This window comes from Chenopodium album, chromosome 16 (genome assembly GCF_948465745.1).
Source record: "Chenopodium album chromosome 16, dcCheAlbu1.1, whole genome shotgun sequence".
NCBI lineage: Eukaryota > Viridiplantae > Streptophyta > Magnoliopsida > Caryophyllales > Amaranthaceae > Chenopodium > Chenopodium album.
In genome coordinates this window covers 18,839,779-18,858,722 of record NC_137849.1, presented here as the reverse complement: position 1 = coordinate 18,858,722, position 18,944 = coordinate 18,839,779, and the positions used below count along the sequence as shown (strand labels likewise).

Below are 18,944 nucleotides of genomic sequence, written 5' to 3'. Positions count from 1 at the left end.
CTACTTGTTCAGATTACTAGATTTTAAACGAAAATTAGTAAAAATTATTTGTTCCTTAACTAGTGAACATATTTTAACATTTGTTCCCTAAAAAAAAAATCTTAACATTTGTTATTCTGTTTTGTTGTAATAATGTTCAATTATGCAATTATAAATGTTCATTTATATATATATTTGTGTTTATGGAATTATAAGTTGTACATGTGACTTTTAATGATTATCAATGTTTTGTAATTTCATAAATAATATTCAGTTATGTAACTATATAGATGATCATTTATATTTTTACATATAGTAATTTAACTGTAAGTGATCAAATGCATTATTGTAATTGACCAAAAATGCTACTATATGTGTTCATCTGTTACATGTTTATTTATTGCAGTGGAAAAGAGGATGCTATTATTTTTCAAGAAGCAAATCAGTTTGATTTTTGGGGGAAACAATTTCCTTCCGAAGATGATGCTTATGAAATGTATAATGAGTATACTTTTATGAAAGGTTTTTGAATTAGAGTTTGGAGGAGTAAGAGGCGAAGGGATGACTCATTTTCTATGAAAAGTTTATTTGTTTTGATGAGGATTATAAAGATAATAAATGTAGAAATATTAGGTCCTATGAGAGACTTGATACAAGAACTGAATGTTTAGCTTTTGTACAGTTTTCTATTGATCGTTCAAGTGTGATTATGAACATGTATATTCTAATATAGTTAGTGAATGATGGTTCAAAGTCAACAATTGTAAATGCTCAACCACAAATGCAAGTTCTTATGAATATTTAGTTTTTTATTTATGAACATGTTGTTTCCCTAATATGAACATTATATAAGTCGTCAAAAAATATGAATATATATATATATGTTGTTTCCCTAATATGAACATTATATAAGTCGTCAAATAGAAATTGTATGTCCCCAAAAATTAAAATATTGAATATATAAATATACAACACAATTCCACACATGCATATTATTATACACAATGAATTCTCGATCCAAAATCGAAAACTTCAAGCTCGTGTTATTGGTCCGTGTAGTGCGAATCCATGCTTTCTTGCTTTCCTTATTTTTGTCGTCTTCCTTTTTTTTCATTGATATTGTGTGGTGTAGCTCACTATATCCACGATTCTTTGTTGAACTAATAGACAAAAATAAATGAATTTTTCGTTAGATTTGAGCAAGAATAAGTGTTGAAATGAACCAATTTTCATATGAATATGAATAGTATAACAATTGAAATGATCAATACGGAAATGAACATATATTAATATATAAATGAACATATATTAGTGTATAAATGATCATCCATTAATATGAAAATGAACAACTATTAATAAATAATGAACATTTTTGCATAATTCAATATGAAAATAAACATCTATTAATATATAAATGAACATGCATTGGTTTAAAAATGCCTATGAAAGATATCAATCAATGAACATGAAATATATACGTGAATAACTCTTGAAGCTATCAATATGTGATTTACCATACATCCATATGAAAAAGACATTTATTGAAACTCAAAATTGAACCGAGCATGAAATATTTGAAGAGGATGACCAAAATATAAATATTTATCAATATTCTAATAATCGTATACTAATATATGTGAAAAATCATATACTTTTATGTGATTGAACATACATCTGTCAAAATACAAATGAACACTCATCAAAATAATTTTCCACTCCAAACTATGAAAAAGAATGAATATTAATACAATGACTACGTAGTAATATGTAAATGAACAATTATATTAATCATTTATTAACATGTGAATGACTGTATACTAATATATAAATGAACATTTATCAAAATGAAAATGAACATTCATTAAAAAAAAAACCCACTACGAACTAATTTAATTAGTGCTTACTTTTCTCCAGATTCTTTGATATTCTTCTCTGAAACTGTTTCCTTTGTACTGCAAAAAAAAAAAAAAAAAAAAAAAAAAAAAAAGACTTCATACCCAAAAATCAAAATGTATTTATTCAGCTTGCTAATATTTAAATGAAAATTAGTAAAAATTATTAAAAAGCAATAGTTAATACTCTTTTTTCCATGTTTTACACTTTGATGTTATTCCTGTAACACTATTGCAACAAAAATTTATTAAAACTAGTGTTTATACTCTTTTTCGAACTAAATATGAACAAAATCAATTGCTCCTTTGAATTTCGACCTTGATTTGGTAGTAATTGAACAATTTTTTTGATAATTTGTCACAAATTCGTAGAAATATTCGGATTTAAAAATGCGAAAAATGGGTGTAGAGAGAGAAAATGCAGAAAATGGGTAAGGAGAGAGAAAGTGAAATGAGAATGATGGTTTGATTTTTTTTTTTTTTTTTTTTTTGTATATATATGGTGGGGAGGGGGACAGTGCGTTTATGTAGTGAAAGTGAGTATTTGAGGAAAGGGGTGTAGGGTAAGATGCCTAGACTAGAGTCTAGCCATAAATAATTACTTTTATAAATTAAACTATTCCTAGTCTCCCCACCAAATTGACTACATTCACCCGCCATATTCCCACTCACTTTTGTTTCTCTCCATCATACTCAACTCACGTCCACACTTATGGCCGTGACCGATCTATTTGCCGGCGAGATCGCCACCGAACTCCTTAAACAACTCCTCGCAATCGCCCGTAAATCCACCCTTTGTAGAGCTAGTGCAGAGGAGCTCCGCAACCACATCAATAGCCTCCTTCCCATCATCCAAGAAATCAAGTACTCTGGCGTCGAGTTGACTCAGCCTCGACAGAGTCAGCTCGATCAATTCTCTGTGTTGCTTCAGCAAGGCTTGGAGCTCTCGAACAAGGTCCTAAATTCGAACCGATGGAATGTGTACAAGAATTTGCAGCTAGCTAGGAAGATGGAGAAGCTTGAGAAGAAGGTGTCAAGGTTTTTGCACGGTCCTATGCAGGCTCATATTCTTGCTGATGTTCATCATCTTAGGTTCGACTCGGCCGAGCGGTTTGATCGGATTGATGGGTCGACTAGACAGATTGAGAGGCAACTTGGGTCGTTGAGGATTGGAGCCGTTGGTGGTGGGTGGGTGGAGGAGGAGATTAAGAGAGTGGAGGGATTAGAAGGGGGGTTTGAGGGTAGTTTGGGGAATTTAGGGGTGAGTTTGGAAGTGGGTGTTAGGAAAGTTAGGGAGATTTTATTGGAAAAAAGTGATGGTGTTTTTGGGATTTGTGGGATTGGTGGGAGTGGTAAAACTACCCTGGTTAAAGAACTTTGTAAGGATGATCAACTTAAATGTAAGTTATTTAATCGCCAAGTGTCGTTGCCTCGTGATCTGTGTACTTTTAATATTCAAGTATATGATATGAATCATTCCAACAAATATGATAGAATGATATTGATTTTTTTCATCCAAAATAGTGCTAGCTGCTATGTATTATGGAGTACTCTTTTTTTTTTTTTTTTTTTTTTGCTTAGGAAATTTCTGGTAAATTTGTTACTAGTATTGAATTCAAAGAAGAGAAAGTGTGTTAGTCAAAATTATGGAGGTTATAACTTTCTAATTTCAGTAAATAAGTAGACTTTGGCTAAATTTAGTTTGTATTTTGGTGTTATTGCCTCTGACTTTGTCTGAATCAACCCTTGCAGCTTACTTTAATGACCGGATATTGAACTTGACAGTATCTCAATCTCCTAATGTGGAGGAAATGAGATTAAGGGTATGGCAATTTTTGTCAGAAACGGAGTATATGGATACCAGTTCTGACGCTTCTCAATGGAACCTCCAATCTGAATCAATATTTGGAGCTCGTGCTCTCGTGGTTTTGGATGATGTTTGGTCACTGTCAGTGCTGGAACAGCTTATTTTTCGAGTGCCTGGGTGCAAAACCCTTGTGGTTTCCAGGTCGAAGTTTCCAACTGTTGCTAACCAGACCTATGAGGTTGAGCTGTTGAACCATACTGAAGCTATGGCTTTGTTTTGTCACTCTGCTTTTGGGAAGAGTTATGTTCCTGTCAGTGCTGATGAACGATTGGTCGAGCAGGTATTGCTTCAGTAGTTGTCTAGAAGCTTTGTGATTTGTTAGTCTTCAATTCTGCTGCTCTTTACATTAGGCTGAATTTGGTTTGTTTATAGCTTGTCAGTGAATGTAAGGGGCTGCCTTTGGCTCTAAAAGTCATTGGAGCTTCATTGCGAGGGCAACCACAAATGTTCTGGATAAGTGCAAAGAACAGGCTTTCGCGAGGTGAGCCAATTGGTGAATCTCATGAGGTTAATTTGCTAAAGCGGATGGAAACAAGTATATCTTACTTGCCAGAAAAGGTTAGGGAATGTTTCTTGGACTTGGCTTGCTTCCCTGAGGACAAGAAGATTCCCCTAGATGTTTTGATTAACATGTGGGTCGAGATTCATGACATTGATGAAGAGGAGGCTTTTGCTATTCTTATTGAGTTGTCGGAGAAGAATCTTCTTACCATAGTGAAAGATGCAAGGTAGTTTTCAAGCCAGGAAATCATTTTGAAAGAGTTATGTAATCTTATGTTCTATACGATCATTTGCATAGAGTTTGACTGGTCACATTCAATGTGTTCAATTGACAGGGCTGGAGATCTGTATAGTAGTTATTATACCATCTTTGTAATGCAACATGATGTATTGAGAGACCTAGCTTTGCATTTAAGCAATACTGGGAAAATAAATCAGCGAAAACGGATGCTTATGCCACGAAGAGAAGCAAGTCTTCCAAAAGAATGGGAGAGGAATGCAGATCAGCCATTCAATGCCCAGATTGTTTCGCTCCATACAGGTATAACCAACAATTCTCGTTGCAGCATTTGCTTGCATAAGTGGCAGATTTCACCATCCTAATATGCTTACAATTGTTTTGATGGTTTACTTTATGCTCTTAACACTTCTGTGATTATCCTATATATTTCAATCTACAGAAGAAATGAAAGAAATGGATTGGTTTGCCATGGATTTCCCTAAAGTTGAAGTGCTTGTACTGAACTTCAACTCAAGCGAGTATTTTCTTCCACCCTTCATAAACAACATGCCAAGGCTAAGGGCATTGATCTTAATCAACAGCAGCACATTACATGCAGTCCTTCTCAACCTATCAGTATTTGCTAATATGCCGAATTTGAGGAGCCTTTGGCTCGAAAAGATTTCAGTTCCTCAGTTGCCCAAGAGTACCATACCATTGGTGAAATTGCGGAAGATGTCACTAGTCTTATCCAAAATTGACAATAGTTTTGACCAATCCGTCATAGATATGCCAAGGTTATTCCCACGTCTCTCAGAACTCACTATAGATCATTGTATAGACCTGGTGAAGCTGCCTGTGAGCATATGCTGGCTTCTCTCACTAGTGACTCTGAGCATCACTAATTGTCACAGCCTAAAAGAGCTACCTTCTGATTTAGGTATGTTGGATTCACTACAAATCCTGAGAGTCTATGCTTGCCCAAATCTGAAAACTCTGCCTCCTGGGATATGCCAGCTTGTTTGGTTAAAGTACCTTGACATCTCTCAATGTGTCAATCTGGTATGTCTCCCAGAAAACTTTGGTAGACTGATGAGTCTGGAGAAGGTTGACATGCGCGAGTGTTCCTATATAAAGAAGCTCCCAAAGTCTGCAGTATCTTTGCAGTCATTGCGGCATGTTATATGTGATGAAGAGATTTCATGGAGGTGGAAGGAGTTGGAAATGGCTCATCCAGGACTCAGGGTTCAAGTTGTCAAGGAATGTTTTGATCTAGATTGGTTAACAGACTGAAACTATTGGTTCAGTCGAGGTATGTTTTGATCTAGATTAGCTAACAGACTGAGTTGTATACAACTATTTTGTGTTCAATCGAGGAATGTTTTGATCTAGATTGGTTAACAAACTAAGTTGTATACAACTATTTGTTCAATCAAGGGATGTTTTGACCTAGATTGGTTAGCAGACTGAGTTGTATACAACTTTTTTTTCAGTCAAGGTATGTTTTGATCTACCTCACACGGGAAAGGATCATATGCTGTGTTCGGCACAACACACTATGGAGAGATGAATGAATGAAGAACAGTTATAGGATGGAAGGGATGGTATGTGATCCCCTCATCATGTTGTGCTCGATAGTGCACAGGGTGGTAGAGGATCCAATCCCGCCTTATGCCGGGCAGTAAAGTGACATTATTTTTGTACATAGTGATTATATCTAATCTTAGTCTAATATGATGTATAAAGTGGTATGATTGGTAGCTATTTAGATTAGGATGTATAAACTTCTACTAAAAATCAATGCAAGTGTAGATTACTCTATGAAAATGTTCTATATTCAAAGACGAGTTACTGCTACTCCCTCTGCTTTGAAAAGAAGGCAGTAGTCTTCTATTAACATTCAGGTAAATAATTTGAAAATCTGAATTGGTTGCGGAAATAGACTACTTTGTATATGATAATGTTGAATACAGAACTAACAATGAACTATGAATTACGTTTATATTGCCATTTTTTTTTTAATTTATTAAACTTTATCTTTTAACACTTGTCAATGTAAAATTCTATCAGTCATATGTAAAGAATTTATGTTTATAAAATCAAAATGTAAATTACTTGAATAAACAAAAGTAATAAGAAGTATGAATTAAACCAACTGCATTACTCCATACTTCGTAACTAAGATGGTTGATTGAGAAGTTGTTATATACACCCGGGTATACGGTACACCCACTACACTCAAAGATATTTGTTTGCTCATTTAATGATAAAATGAGTCATATTCATCGAAATGAGCATATAATATTCTTAGATGCACCGTACACCCGGGTATATATCACTATTTCTATGATTGATTAATACAATTAATGATACAAATACTACTGTACTGTAAGAGATAAGGCAATGTGTCCTAATCAGAACGTAGAGTATGAATTGAATTTGGTCTTCCCAAATACGTATAACGCGTTGAAAATATTAAATGAATAATTAGAGGCTGCTAAAAACTTCCAAAAAGACATTTTAAAGAGTTGGAAGCTTCTTAGAAAATTGTGCACATAAAGAAGCATTAAGTTCACATCAAGTCTCTTTGTCCAAAAAAATAATCACATCAAGTCTTTTCGCATGTCGATTAATAAAGCAAAGTGATTGCACAACGTATCATACGTGGTGCAACTATTTCTAGCCCTCATTCTCAGTGGACTGCGGGCCCAGCCAACATATCATATCATTCATGCTTATTTAAAAAAAAAAAAAAAAAAAAAAAAAAAAAAAAAAAAAATGATTTATCTAAAATATCTCAACTCTGGGCCATATGGAGATGAGTCCTACCTTTGTTTTCAAAATAGCTTCTTGTTTTACTTTGGTACTATTTGCTTATACTTCTTCCGTTCCAATTTTTAGTTTCTGTTTGTGTTTTTTAATGATAATTTAAGAAATTAGAGGAATGGATGAAGTAAATTTTAAAAAGTGAAAAAATCCAATTATAGATAAAAGTTTAAGAGGATAAGTGGAAAAAATATATATATACTTCCTCTGTTTCTTTTTAGTTGACACGTTTTTTTAGTCACGTTTGCTAATGCACAAATCCAAACGTTAATATTTTTGGTTACCGATAAGCAAAAATTATAAAAAGTTGATATTTCAAAAATATATACCGTGACAAATCTAACAAGACCCCACATGACTATATTTTATATTACATATAAATCACAAAATACGGCCAAAAGGGAGTGCGTGAATAGTGTTAAAATCAAAACGTGTCAACTAAAAAAAACGGAGGTAGTATATGACAAGTGAAAATTTCAAGAGTAATTTAAGAAATACAATGAATAAAGTTACAAAAATAATAACATTTTAGGTCTCCAAAATAGAAAAACATAAAGTATAATGTGGGACAAAGGAAATATCTATATTTGACCAAGAATGGTGCTTTAACTATTCATATTAGTTTATTACTACCTCATTTTCATATTATTTGACAAATATTTAAAAAACAAGTATAGATTCACAATCTTTTGCCTCATCCAAATTTAATTAATTTTTATAGTTTAACTTTTTATACAAAGTATGATGTTACTATTAATCTCCAAATCATTTTGGGACTAACGCTGTGTTGTTTATATATGATATTACTATTAGTGGATAATGATATTTTTTTTAAGAATAAATAATGGATAATGATATATACAACCCTTAAACTTACAAAATAAATATTAAGTACTCCCTCTGATTTTTTTGTAAAAGCTAGAGTTCCTATTTTAAAAATAAAAATATATTCTCAATCTTTTTTTCTCATCTAAATTTCATGTTGTCTTTATAAGTTTTACTTTTTATATCAAGTATTATATATTTTTTTTAATCCTCAAATCATTTTAAGACTAAGATTGTGCTGCTGTTGTTGTAAAATATTACTATTAATGAACAATGATTATTTTTTTTAAGTAGAAGAATAAGAAGTTATGGATGACACATATAACCCTTAAAATTAACAAATAAATATTTAGTAATTTCACTTTCTTAATGCAAAATACTACCTAATGATATTTTTTTTAAAAGTATTTTTTTTTAAAAATAGAAGAATAAGAAGTTATGGATGATACATATAATCCTTTAAAATTAACAAATAAATATTTAGTAATTTCACTTTCTTAGTGCAAAATACTACCTCCATTTCTTTATGTACTACTTGCTTACTATATACGGAGTATATGCAAAAATTGTTAAAAGAATGTGAGTGACTGAGCGGGTGTAAGATAAATTATTGTCAAAAAATGTAAAAAGATAGGTTTATGTAAGTAAAAGGTAAATAGTCTTAAAAAAATAAAATAAAAAATAAAAAATAAAATAAAATAAAATAAAGGTGAATAAATAGGAGACCATATGAAAAGGTATAATCATTGTGGGGTTGAAGGAATAAGATGGTACAAGAGGTAATGAGGTATGCCATAATTTAGAATAAAGTAATGCTAAGTTAAACATAAAAGATATAAAGATTGATCTAAAATAAAAAGTGAGTAGAACAAAAAAGAAAAAACGAAAATAGTACTAACCCAAGAATACATGACAAATACACATCCATTGGTATACAAAATGTTTAATTTTATTTATTATTTCCATTTTTAGGTCCTAAGTAATTTTCTAGTTTAATCCATGGACCTCTTCTTCTCAGTGTTCTTTATGCTAAAAGAATTAAATTAGCAAATGTGCCCTATTTGTTCAATTGTCATACAACATATTTACTAATTAAAAAAATTTGAAAAATGAAAACAAAAACCGATAACAAATATGCCTTTCTTCTACATTTCATGCTTAACAAATGTGCCCTAAATTTTTCCCCACAAAAAAAAAAAAAAAAAAAAAAAAAAAAAAAAAAAAAAAAAAAAAACAATTACATTATACTAAAGACGAAACTTAGAAAACACTTGGCAAAATATTATAAAAAGTTTTCCCTCTAAAACCACTTACTAAAAAAAACTTATTGTAATTAAATTATGACTTTTAGTTTGTATAAAATCTAAAATAAATGTCCTTAAATATCAAATTGCCCATTATAACTATTATATGTTTAATTAATTTCTTTCACAATATTTCATACTTTTTACTACTAAGTCTATTTATAATATTTATATCCATTATTTTTGGTAAAATTTATTGTCATTAGAATTATTTAACAACCGTGCATTGCACGGGATTTAATCTAGTTAAGGATAAAATACAACATATTCATATTTAACATATTTACTAATTAAATTGTTGCCCTAAATTTTCATAGCAACATTTTCTCGAATGCCTGCACCATATTGGTATCCTAAGCGCATCATAAGCATCGGAATTAAGGATCATAATACAGTATCAGGATAAAATCACAAGCGTTCATCAAGGAGAGAAAAACTACGCTACATTAAATAAACACGAAGTACATTGCAATCGTTTACAGTTTACACAAACAAAATCACAACTGTTCTTCTAGGAGAGGAAAACTGTGCTAAGCTAATCGAAATTAGCAGTCGTTTACAAGAGAAAGGAATAGGCGCCTGTGGATCAAACATCAATACCTACCAGTAAAAGTTATTTTGATAGATTCTTATATGTTGCAATGAATATCATTACTATATCACATACACAAAGAAGTTAAAAGCTAAAGATACAAAAGATGAAACCCAAACCTTAATTTACAAGGCAAGATTTGATGTTATTACTTGATGAATCTTGTGGGCATGAACTCGTTTATTCTGAGAGGAAGACTATAGAATTCTTCGTTTCTCACCTCACCCTTTCTGTTTTGGAAGGGAATCCACCATGGGACACCTCTATCAAGGGCAGTATCCCTTGGTTCTAGTGTGATATCAAGCAACGTCCCAACAATCATGGCCACCGTTGCAGGTGATGAGAAAATTGCATTCAGTATGTCATTAAACTGCAAACATAAAAAATATTCATCAAAAAAAAAAAAAATCTCCATTTATCAATAACAAGAGTCCACACAATTGCTCTTTTGATCAACCTGCTGTTTTCCATATGATAATCAGATTTTACCAAGTCTTTTAATTTTTATTTAATTTTATTATATCAATAAACATAGCTCATAAATTATACAATCCATATATATAGAGGTAAAACTGTTGCTCCAAAAATTTCACAGAACAGAATTTTTATACAAGTTACTAATCATTGTGGTAATAGCTTCAATTTGCATATTTTCTACTCTCTATCTCCGTCAATCAGCCAATCACATTTTAATAAATACAACGAATCTTTGAGTCATAGAACACAAACATATGCAAACATCACTTGATTTAGATAACTTACCCATGAACCACCAGTGTTAACAGGTCCATGATTTGCCGACATGGTGTAACTCATAAAGTAATAAGGTATCGATATACCAAGGAAAAGGCTCAGCCCCAAAACATACATATTCCTCATGGAATTATTGTTTGTAAATTGAATGAAGGAAATCCCATTGGCAGCTGCAAGGGAGTGATTAAATTAGAATACATTGATAAGAACTAGTAGGTTGTTAAGTACCATAAAGGGCCTTAACCAACAAATGTGCAAAGTTCAAAAATAGGTAAATGAAATAAAAGATACTAACCAACTATTCCATATAAAATGCAATAAATGGCAGCAAAAATTGGTAGAGGGATTGATGCAAAGAAAGCGCCAAACTTTCCTGAAAAAGAAATTTGGGAGAGAAAATTAGATAACAAATATGTGTATTTTATTTCATTAAAGCTTTGATTGTAGCTGGTACGCCACAACTGCTCACCAAATATGGAGAAAAAGATCATGAAAGCTGTGGATACTTGGACAACTCTCCTACTTCCTACATGAGTCAGTCCAAGAAGTCCGACATTTTCCCTGCAATAAAAGTTGAGTTAGATGTAAGACATGTAGCAGCTTGGTGAAGGTGCTGAAAAACCTATAACTACCACAGGTAACAGAAACAACCCTGCATAGATTCATGTACTGTGGGCAGGATTTTGAGAGGTCTAGATATTTGTAACAATAACCTTAACAGCAGAGAAAGACGGGGTAATTTTTACTTCCACTGAAGCTTAAGAGTGTAAAATAATTGTCCTACCATCGACAAAAGTGAAACTTAATAAACTATCTAGCACGGGAAGAAGTTTCTCAGAAAGGAGATTAAATTACACCCGTTCTTTTTCACAGAACACTTTCTGCTATTAGAAGGCCAAAATACTGAGTTTTATACAGAAATCAATTGGGTTATACAATAACACAACGAAACATTTTTAAACTGAGTGCTAGCAGAAAAGTTATACACTATAATAGCACTATAACTTTGCAAACTAGATTCAGCTTGCCAGCAGAAAAATGGCATGTGAATACTGGATATACAGGACACTTACACAGAAGCAGTTGTACCAACGACAGTTCCAAATAGCCCATCAAGTAGCATGCTAATTCCCTGCATACCAAAAGAATAGAAAATCTTAATTAGTACATATTAATCCATACTGAATAGCCAAAATAAAGATATTATCTCAGCCTCAACCTGCCACCCTATACTTCTGCTCAGCACATGAGCCGGAGGAGGAGTAGCACCAGATAAGCGGGCAGCTGCATAAAATGTTCCAGTTGTCTGCACCAGAAAATGAATCATTCATGAAGATGGATCAAATAAATATGCCAGCATCCTTCTGCCGAATGCAGCTCATTACTACATATTTAGATCAGCTTTCAGCTACAGAATCTGATATCATAATACTCACATCGTGAAAACACAAGCAAAGTTATAAAATTTTATGTGGATATGTTCAAACCTCTGCTGACGCAACAAGTGCAGCACCCATCATCCCAAATACACTGCCTGCACTGAATATAGGGGTACCCCACTGGAAAGGGTATGGAATTTTTATCCTAGATATTACCCACGAATATCAGCAGATGATCAATTAAAGGATCTAAATATTTACAAGAACTAATTGTAGTTACCAATGGGAAAATAATTCTAAGAGCAATATATATAGCTGCCTAAACTTCAGTGGACATACCATGGGGCAGACGATACTAGGAAGTTGCGATCTGTGCGGCAACTCATCTTTGTCTGGTCCTTGACTCTATTATAGACACCACCAGCAGTTAAGATGGCCGCAAAAGCCCAAATTATTCCCATGCAAATAAGCAACGCATATCTTTCTAAAATTGAGTGCGCTCTTGAGTGGATACGTTTTGCATACTGAAAAAGCAAAGCACAAAAAGCTTATGTTTTTAGCATAGGTCATTTTGTACCCTTTTAATGATGAAAGAGAGTGATATCAGTCAATCTGAAAATTGCCTGTTGAACGAGAACTAGCAAAATTAGCATTGGTAAGCCCAGCTCCACACAGTTTGCAAGCTGTAACGAAGCATAAGATCTCATCAGCAACGTTTGAAACCTTAAAACTCAAATAAATGTTCCTCTAACCCAAAAAGAGGACAGTACCTGTGGAAAACCCCTTGCAAACAGACCAAGCCCAACCACTGAAACCACAGGCACGATGACTACTGGACTAAAGAGCCTGCCAATGATATATTATGAAAAACAAAGAGATGATTAAAAAATTATTTTGGCTAAAGATCTAATTAAAATTACACATCGGTGACATAAGAGCATCAGACTAGTAAATTGAAATACGGAAGAATTTTCACAGGAAGACAATTTCCAACCTCGTTAAGTTTCCCCATGCTTTGCTAAATCCAAGAATAATGCTGACAAAAGATGATACTATCAATGATCCTTGAACAGTCCTTATATTGTGGATAAACCTCTGCACCAAAAATCAATCTTCAAGGTCTCAGCATGTCTATAAATTTTCTAAAATTTTTTAGACATGTACACAAAATGTAGATTACCAATGGCTCAAGTATAAATAGGCATGATGGCCAACTCAGATCCAAAATAAGTATTGGCAAAATGGCAAATATGCAAAATCATTATTGCATATACTACGTATATGTTATATATTGAGCACATTCATGATATTTAACATTGCATCACTTTGCAGTCTTTTGTCTACTAATAATGGTTATCTTCATTGCAAGCGTAATTTGAAGTTCAGTTTTGCTAAAGCTATGCGCGTAAGTTAATGTCTTTCCCATACTAGTCCAAGTGCTCTATTTTATAGTAACTACCAATATATCCAACATTCCAATCAAATCCAGCAGATATATTCTCAGATATATTTAGCAATTACAACAACAGCAACAAAGCCTTAGTCCCAAAATAATTTGGGGTCGACTAACATGATATGTCATAAGGAACTGTACGATATTAAGAAAGGGGGCATAACAAGATAATCATTTGAAATAGTTTGAAATTAAAGGTGAGTAAAGTGAGCAAAAGAAAGAGCATCCAAGAAAAATTAAGAGAGTTTTAAAAGAGAACCAAGAATAAATTCAAGAAAGTTTAAAGGAAACGTTAAGAGTAAAAAAATAAAATAAAATAACGGTTTGAGAAAACCCTGCATTTTTAATCATTGTATAATTGTATTGTTGACTTATAGAAGCAGGAATTAAAATCTTGAACATTAACTGAAATACAGAGATTAATAACCTCTTACCTGGTGTTCACTAGCAAAATATCCAGAATTATTGCTATGTATGATAGTCATAACGGGTATAAGATACACATACGATGGACCCATCACCACAGGGAGTCTAGACCCGATCAAGGTTTGAATAAGAGTATTGATTCCCGACATAAAGAGCAAAGATTGGATTACACGGGCTTTATCCCCCTAATATAAAGAAAAGACAAGGATTAAAGTTCATGCAACAACTGAAAGTTTAGCACAATACAATACCAACAAATACTTTAAACTAAAACTAGGAAGGTGAACAGAACTTACACGGTTACCGCCCATAGCAGGCACAATGGAGTTGGTGATCAAGATAGTTGTTCCAAGCATGACAATGTAGTGTTGAAAACCCAGTATGCAAGTTTGGTCTGCAAATATTGAGCATGTTTTTAGCAAAAAAGCAAGTAGAAGGAGGGTGGAGTTTGCATGTGAAAGATACTATTTTCATTTCATTCCTCTAAAGCTTTTAATCATAGTCATTCACAAATAATTATCTTACTCATAACAAAGAATTATGAGAGATCACACCGAGTTACATGGATTACTAACATAATAGCCATGTTCATTGTCCACAACTGAACTTTTCACCAGACTCTACTAAGCAAGGTTATACCGAATTTTTTTACTATAACTATGACCAAAAGAGAGCCTATAACCCAGCCACTATGTCCACACTCCAGAAGGAAATTATTCACCTAGGCTCTACCAAGCAAGGTTATATGTAGTATTTATCTTCTACAGCTATATAGGCCAAAAATAGAACCTATATTCCCGGACAATGTAACCAATCTAAAACATAGACCTTCACAAGCATGTCCCACAGTTTCATCCCTGGTAGAGAGTATGCCCAGCCCCCTTGATCCCCTGCCAGACTGCCACAGTAAATGGGCAGCAAAAAACCATTAAGTAACCTGTGAGTTGACCTTGGATTTAACAATGTTAAATCAACAAATAGGAATAATACACGAGTATATCCAATTATTCGTTGAGACAAAGCAATGACAGCATCTCTATCATTTGACATTAATGATAATCCTTCATAGCGCTTGCCAAGGTGGAATTCTCACTTTCGAACCGAAACTCTCTTCCTCTCCTCCTCGCGCTCTCCACCCAAGTTTGTGAGTAATGGTTCTCTATCTTATAGTATTACATTAGGTGGCTGACATATTCTAAATCGAACAAAGTCGGGGAGATAAAATGCGTCACTGTATTTAGCAAAGTATGTCAAAAAAAAGCCTAGTATTAGAAATCATGTCTTCTCCATTTTATTTCTTCAACTTCCTATCTATAGACTATTGACACCTATGAGAGGAACATATTAATTAAAACTTCAAAACTCACTTATTTTCCCAATTTGACCTTTCATTCAATTTCCACCTACATTACTCCAATTCTTTCCCATCTCAGATATAGATACACAACACTTGACATTTTTATTTTGGACCAAAACCTTCATAAAATGGTCATGCCTGACATTAAAGACACATGACACTACTAGTTGAAGTCCAAATAACACGGACTTCAACTCTTGATCAGTGAAATGAAACTTGTATCCGATACGATTACCATGGGCACACTTTCAATCATGTATTCATGTCCCCCTAACTTCAAGTTAAGATATCTCTATATCAGTTCGTCAAGCCGAGTTAAGATATCTCCATATCAGTTTGTCAAGCCTACCACTAGATACATGCTTGGTCTACCAAAAAATCAAATAAGATATTGAAAAAAGGCGATTTATGTCCAACCCTCGTCTAACAAACAGCTTAAATAATAAACATTATGCTATGTTCGGATGGAGAGAAAGGAAGAGAAGAGAAATGGAGGGAAGCATCCTCCCTTGTTTGGATATCTAATGTAAGGAGGAAATTGAAGGGATCCATTTTCCTTTCACTTTTGATAAATCAAATCCCTCCATTAGTGGAGAGATTTGGAAGGAAAATGAAAGGTCTCCTTCTCCCTCCCCCCACCTTCCTTTCCCTTCCCTCTTCTATCTTTCCCTCCCTTTCCCTTCACTATTGTTATCCAAACATAGTGTTAGTCTACAACCATTAAAAGGAAAAAGCTCACAGAAAGAAACTTTATTCATTCCCTTCAAGAAAAATTCTAATTTTTTTTTTTTTTCAAAAACATATAATTAAGTAACAAATCCAATTTCAATATACTCATTAATTAATACAGATACTAAAAAGATCACAAACTTCACTTCCAAAAAGTATCACCTGATCAACTACCCTCAGCATATACTACTATAGAATCCCAGGAAAAAAAAGTTGGAATCGTATCACCAAAAAGCCGAATCAAATTAGATTCAAACCAATACAAATAAATAATAATAAATGAAAATTCAAAACCTTTTCACTTCAATACTAATTCAAAAAGTTAGTCAACTTAGTTTCTCAATACAAACACAATACAACAAACAAAAACAACCCATTAAAATTAATAATAACCGATTAAAATCAGCAATTAACGGCTCGTTGGGTATCACAGTCAGCTTTATAAGCATCAACTTTGATTAACATAAAATCATGAGAAAAAATTACACAAACTTATATTATATAGTCATGTTGATTTGGAAAACTGACAACAAAAAAAGCGGAAACTATTTTTACTGTTGCCAGAGTTTTGTTTCTAGTTTTCAAATTGGAAACAGAAAAACGATAACGAACAATCCCTTAATGAATATGCAATGACGGGAGCGAAAGGGAGAGACTAACGCCAAGAGGGGTTGGAGTGGATGCAATAGTGAAGATTAGTGAGTTGTTCTTGAGGCTGAAAGATGGGACCCCTCGCAGCACCCATCGGAAGATGTGACCCTGGCTGCGGTGGTGGTGGGGCCATCGGCTGCGACGGCGGAGGTGGGTGGTTGTTTTGGCTATGGTTGTGATGGTCATGGTTGTGAGTTTCGCCCATTATTTTGATGATTTTGGTTGAATCACCGACAATGAAAGCCAAGAAAGAGAGAGTAGTTTGCTGAGTATGTAGTTAACTCAGTTTATTCAAATGGAGTTGAGTTTTGTTTTGTTTTGTTTTGTTTTGTTTGTATTAAGGAGTTACTTAAGTATTTAATTAAGGAGTTTAATGTGGGGTTTGAATTGATTAATTAGAGAGAGAAAATGAAGGGAGGATAGAGAGAGAGAGAGGGGGATGATAAATGAAGCATGGGTAGTGTGACAGTGTGAGATAGGGAGAAGAGAGAGGAGAGTTCCCGGCTGTACGAAGTTCGAGAAGTTGGAACTTGGAAGTACTGTTGGAGTTATTATAAAAATATCTTGAATTTAATAAAAAAAAAAAAGGTTTATAATAATAGAGTAATATCTTTTGCCTTTTTCCGTAGCTTAAGACGTCGGTAAATCTTGCTTTTGCCATGATTGTACGACTACTTCATTTCACTATAACTGCTTAAAAAGCATTTCACACAATCACATTATTAGGAGGAGGAAGTCAAGAACAAATTTAATGATCAAGAGTTGGAAAAATAAAGTTTTTAGAATAATTACAAATTTACAATAGTTTTAAGTAATGATTATTACTATATATCTTTGAATGTGGACCAGAACCATGATATTTAGTATGGAATGTAAGATTAGCAAGTTTTATAACAAAAAATTTGTTAAATTGGAAGTGTTTTTTTTTTATAGAATTTTAACAAAATAACATCATTTTTTAAAAATAATAACAAGAAACATTTTTAAAAGCTTGAAAAGAAAATAATTCTGGCTATGCAAAAAAAAATAAAAAAAAATAAATAGTAATCATATCAGCTTAAAACCAAAATTAAGGAAGAGAACACATGCTTTGAAACAAAATTCAACAACTTTCACTCATTATTGAAACTAGGTTAAAATACCGTGCATTGCACACTTGTTAAATATTCTTGACAATAATTTTCATTAATATTTAATTATACAAAAATAAAGTCAAAGTAGTATATTGGCATGTGTACAATGTTGACTGTGTCATGTATTCTAGGACAGAGGAAGTAATAGAGAAACAATAAAATTAATTTCAGTTCATTATAACCAATTTAACTTCAGCAAAAATAATTTTAATTTAGTAAAAATAATTTTAGTTCAGCAAAAATTAGGTGAAGTGAATAAGGCCTAAAAATAAAAGGAAAAATCAAGAATCACATAACAAGAATTTCATTGCACTATCTAGGCTCGAATTTCTTTTAACACAAACTATTGGGTGCGTCCACCCGCACCCAACGGGTCGTACGGCTATGATTGCGGTAGTAGCATGGTAGCGGCAACGACATTTGTTTTCTTCTTCTTCACAGATTTATGATGCTTTGTTTTGGGTTTCTTCAATTTATCATGATTCTTAACAAATAGATCAATCAAAGAAGTTGGAAACCCAATTTCAACAAGGGACCCACCTCGTTTGGAGCCTGTTTGGAGGTCGGCAACAAGCCTAGAAATTCGATTCCCTTTCTGTTTCTTCCATAAAGATGGCGTGATTGATCAATGGGTGGTGGTGCTGCGATTTGGGAGGCTGCGTGGCTGGTGTTTAGGGGTCATGGGTTGGTGGTGGTTGGTTTATGGTGGTGTGAGGATAGGTGTAACACCCCCAAATCTCCCTCTACGGAAATACTAGTATAATACGTATAATTATACCGTAGAGATAGACTTAGGCGTATTACCGCCGCGTGATTACGCAAGGCTACTCAACTTACTAACAAAACAATACTTTGCAGCGGAAACTTCAAAACTCTCCTTTATTAATAATAACTATGCCAATGTTATGAGTACTCAAAAATAGATACAAAAACCATGATTCCTAACTTAGTGAAACCAAATCCCGGGACTCCAATGCATCAATTTATTCACTCCACCTGAAATAACACTGCTTACCATTACGGTAACAGGGCGAACCAAAACAAATAAGAAATACGG

General features: G+C 33.3%; 2 protein-coding genes across 3 annotated transcripts; one reads left to right on the top strand and one right to left on the bottom strand.

Annotated features, from left to right (window-relative positions):
- Positions 1-2,400: 2,400 nt before the first annotated feature.
- On the top strand, positions 2,401-6,303 carry LOC145586286 (putative disease resistance protein At4g33300). 2 transcript variants are annotated; one of them, XM_081643071.1, is made up of 6 exons: positions 2,401-3,271; positions 3,624-4,018; positions 4,111-4,466; positions 4,575-4,780; positions 4,920-5,771; positions 5,953-6,303. In XM_081643071.1, the coding sequence occupies exons 1-5, from the start codon at positions 2,584-2,586 to the stop codon at positions 5,750-5,752; spliced, it is 2,478 nt and encodes an 825-aa protein (XP_081499197.1). In that variant the 5' UTR covers positions 2,401-2,583; the 3' UTR covers positions 5,753-5,771; positions 5,953-6,303. The 2 variants fall into 2 exon arrangements, with proteins under 2 accessions (XP_081499197.1, XP_081499196.1); XM_081643070.1 differs by having other exon boundaries at positions 4,920-6,303.
- Positions 6,304-9,840: 3,537 nt separating this feature from the next.
- Positions 9,841-17,251, bottom strand: LOC145584986 (nucleobase-ascorbate transporter 3-like). The gene is made up of 14 exons (XM_081641758.1): positions 16,764-17,251; positions 14,314-14,411; positions 14,026-14,202; positions 13,133-13,233; positions 12,909-12,984; positions 12,762-12,821; positions 12,478-12,662; positions 12,247-12,343; positions 11,979-12,065; positions 11,833-11,891; positions 11,229-11,320; positions 11,055-11,132; positions 10,769-10,929; positions 9,841-10,376 (listed from the first exon to the last, which is right to left on the bottom strand). Exons 1-14 carry the CDS (start codon positions 16,957-16,959, stop codon positions 10,155-10,157), a joined length of 1,689 nt encoding a protein of 562 aa, XP_081497884.1. The 5' UTR covers positions 16,960-17,251; the 3' UTR covers positions 9,841-10,154.
- Positions 17,252-18,944: the final 1,693 nt, after the last annotated feature.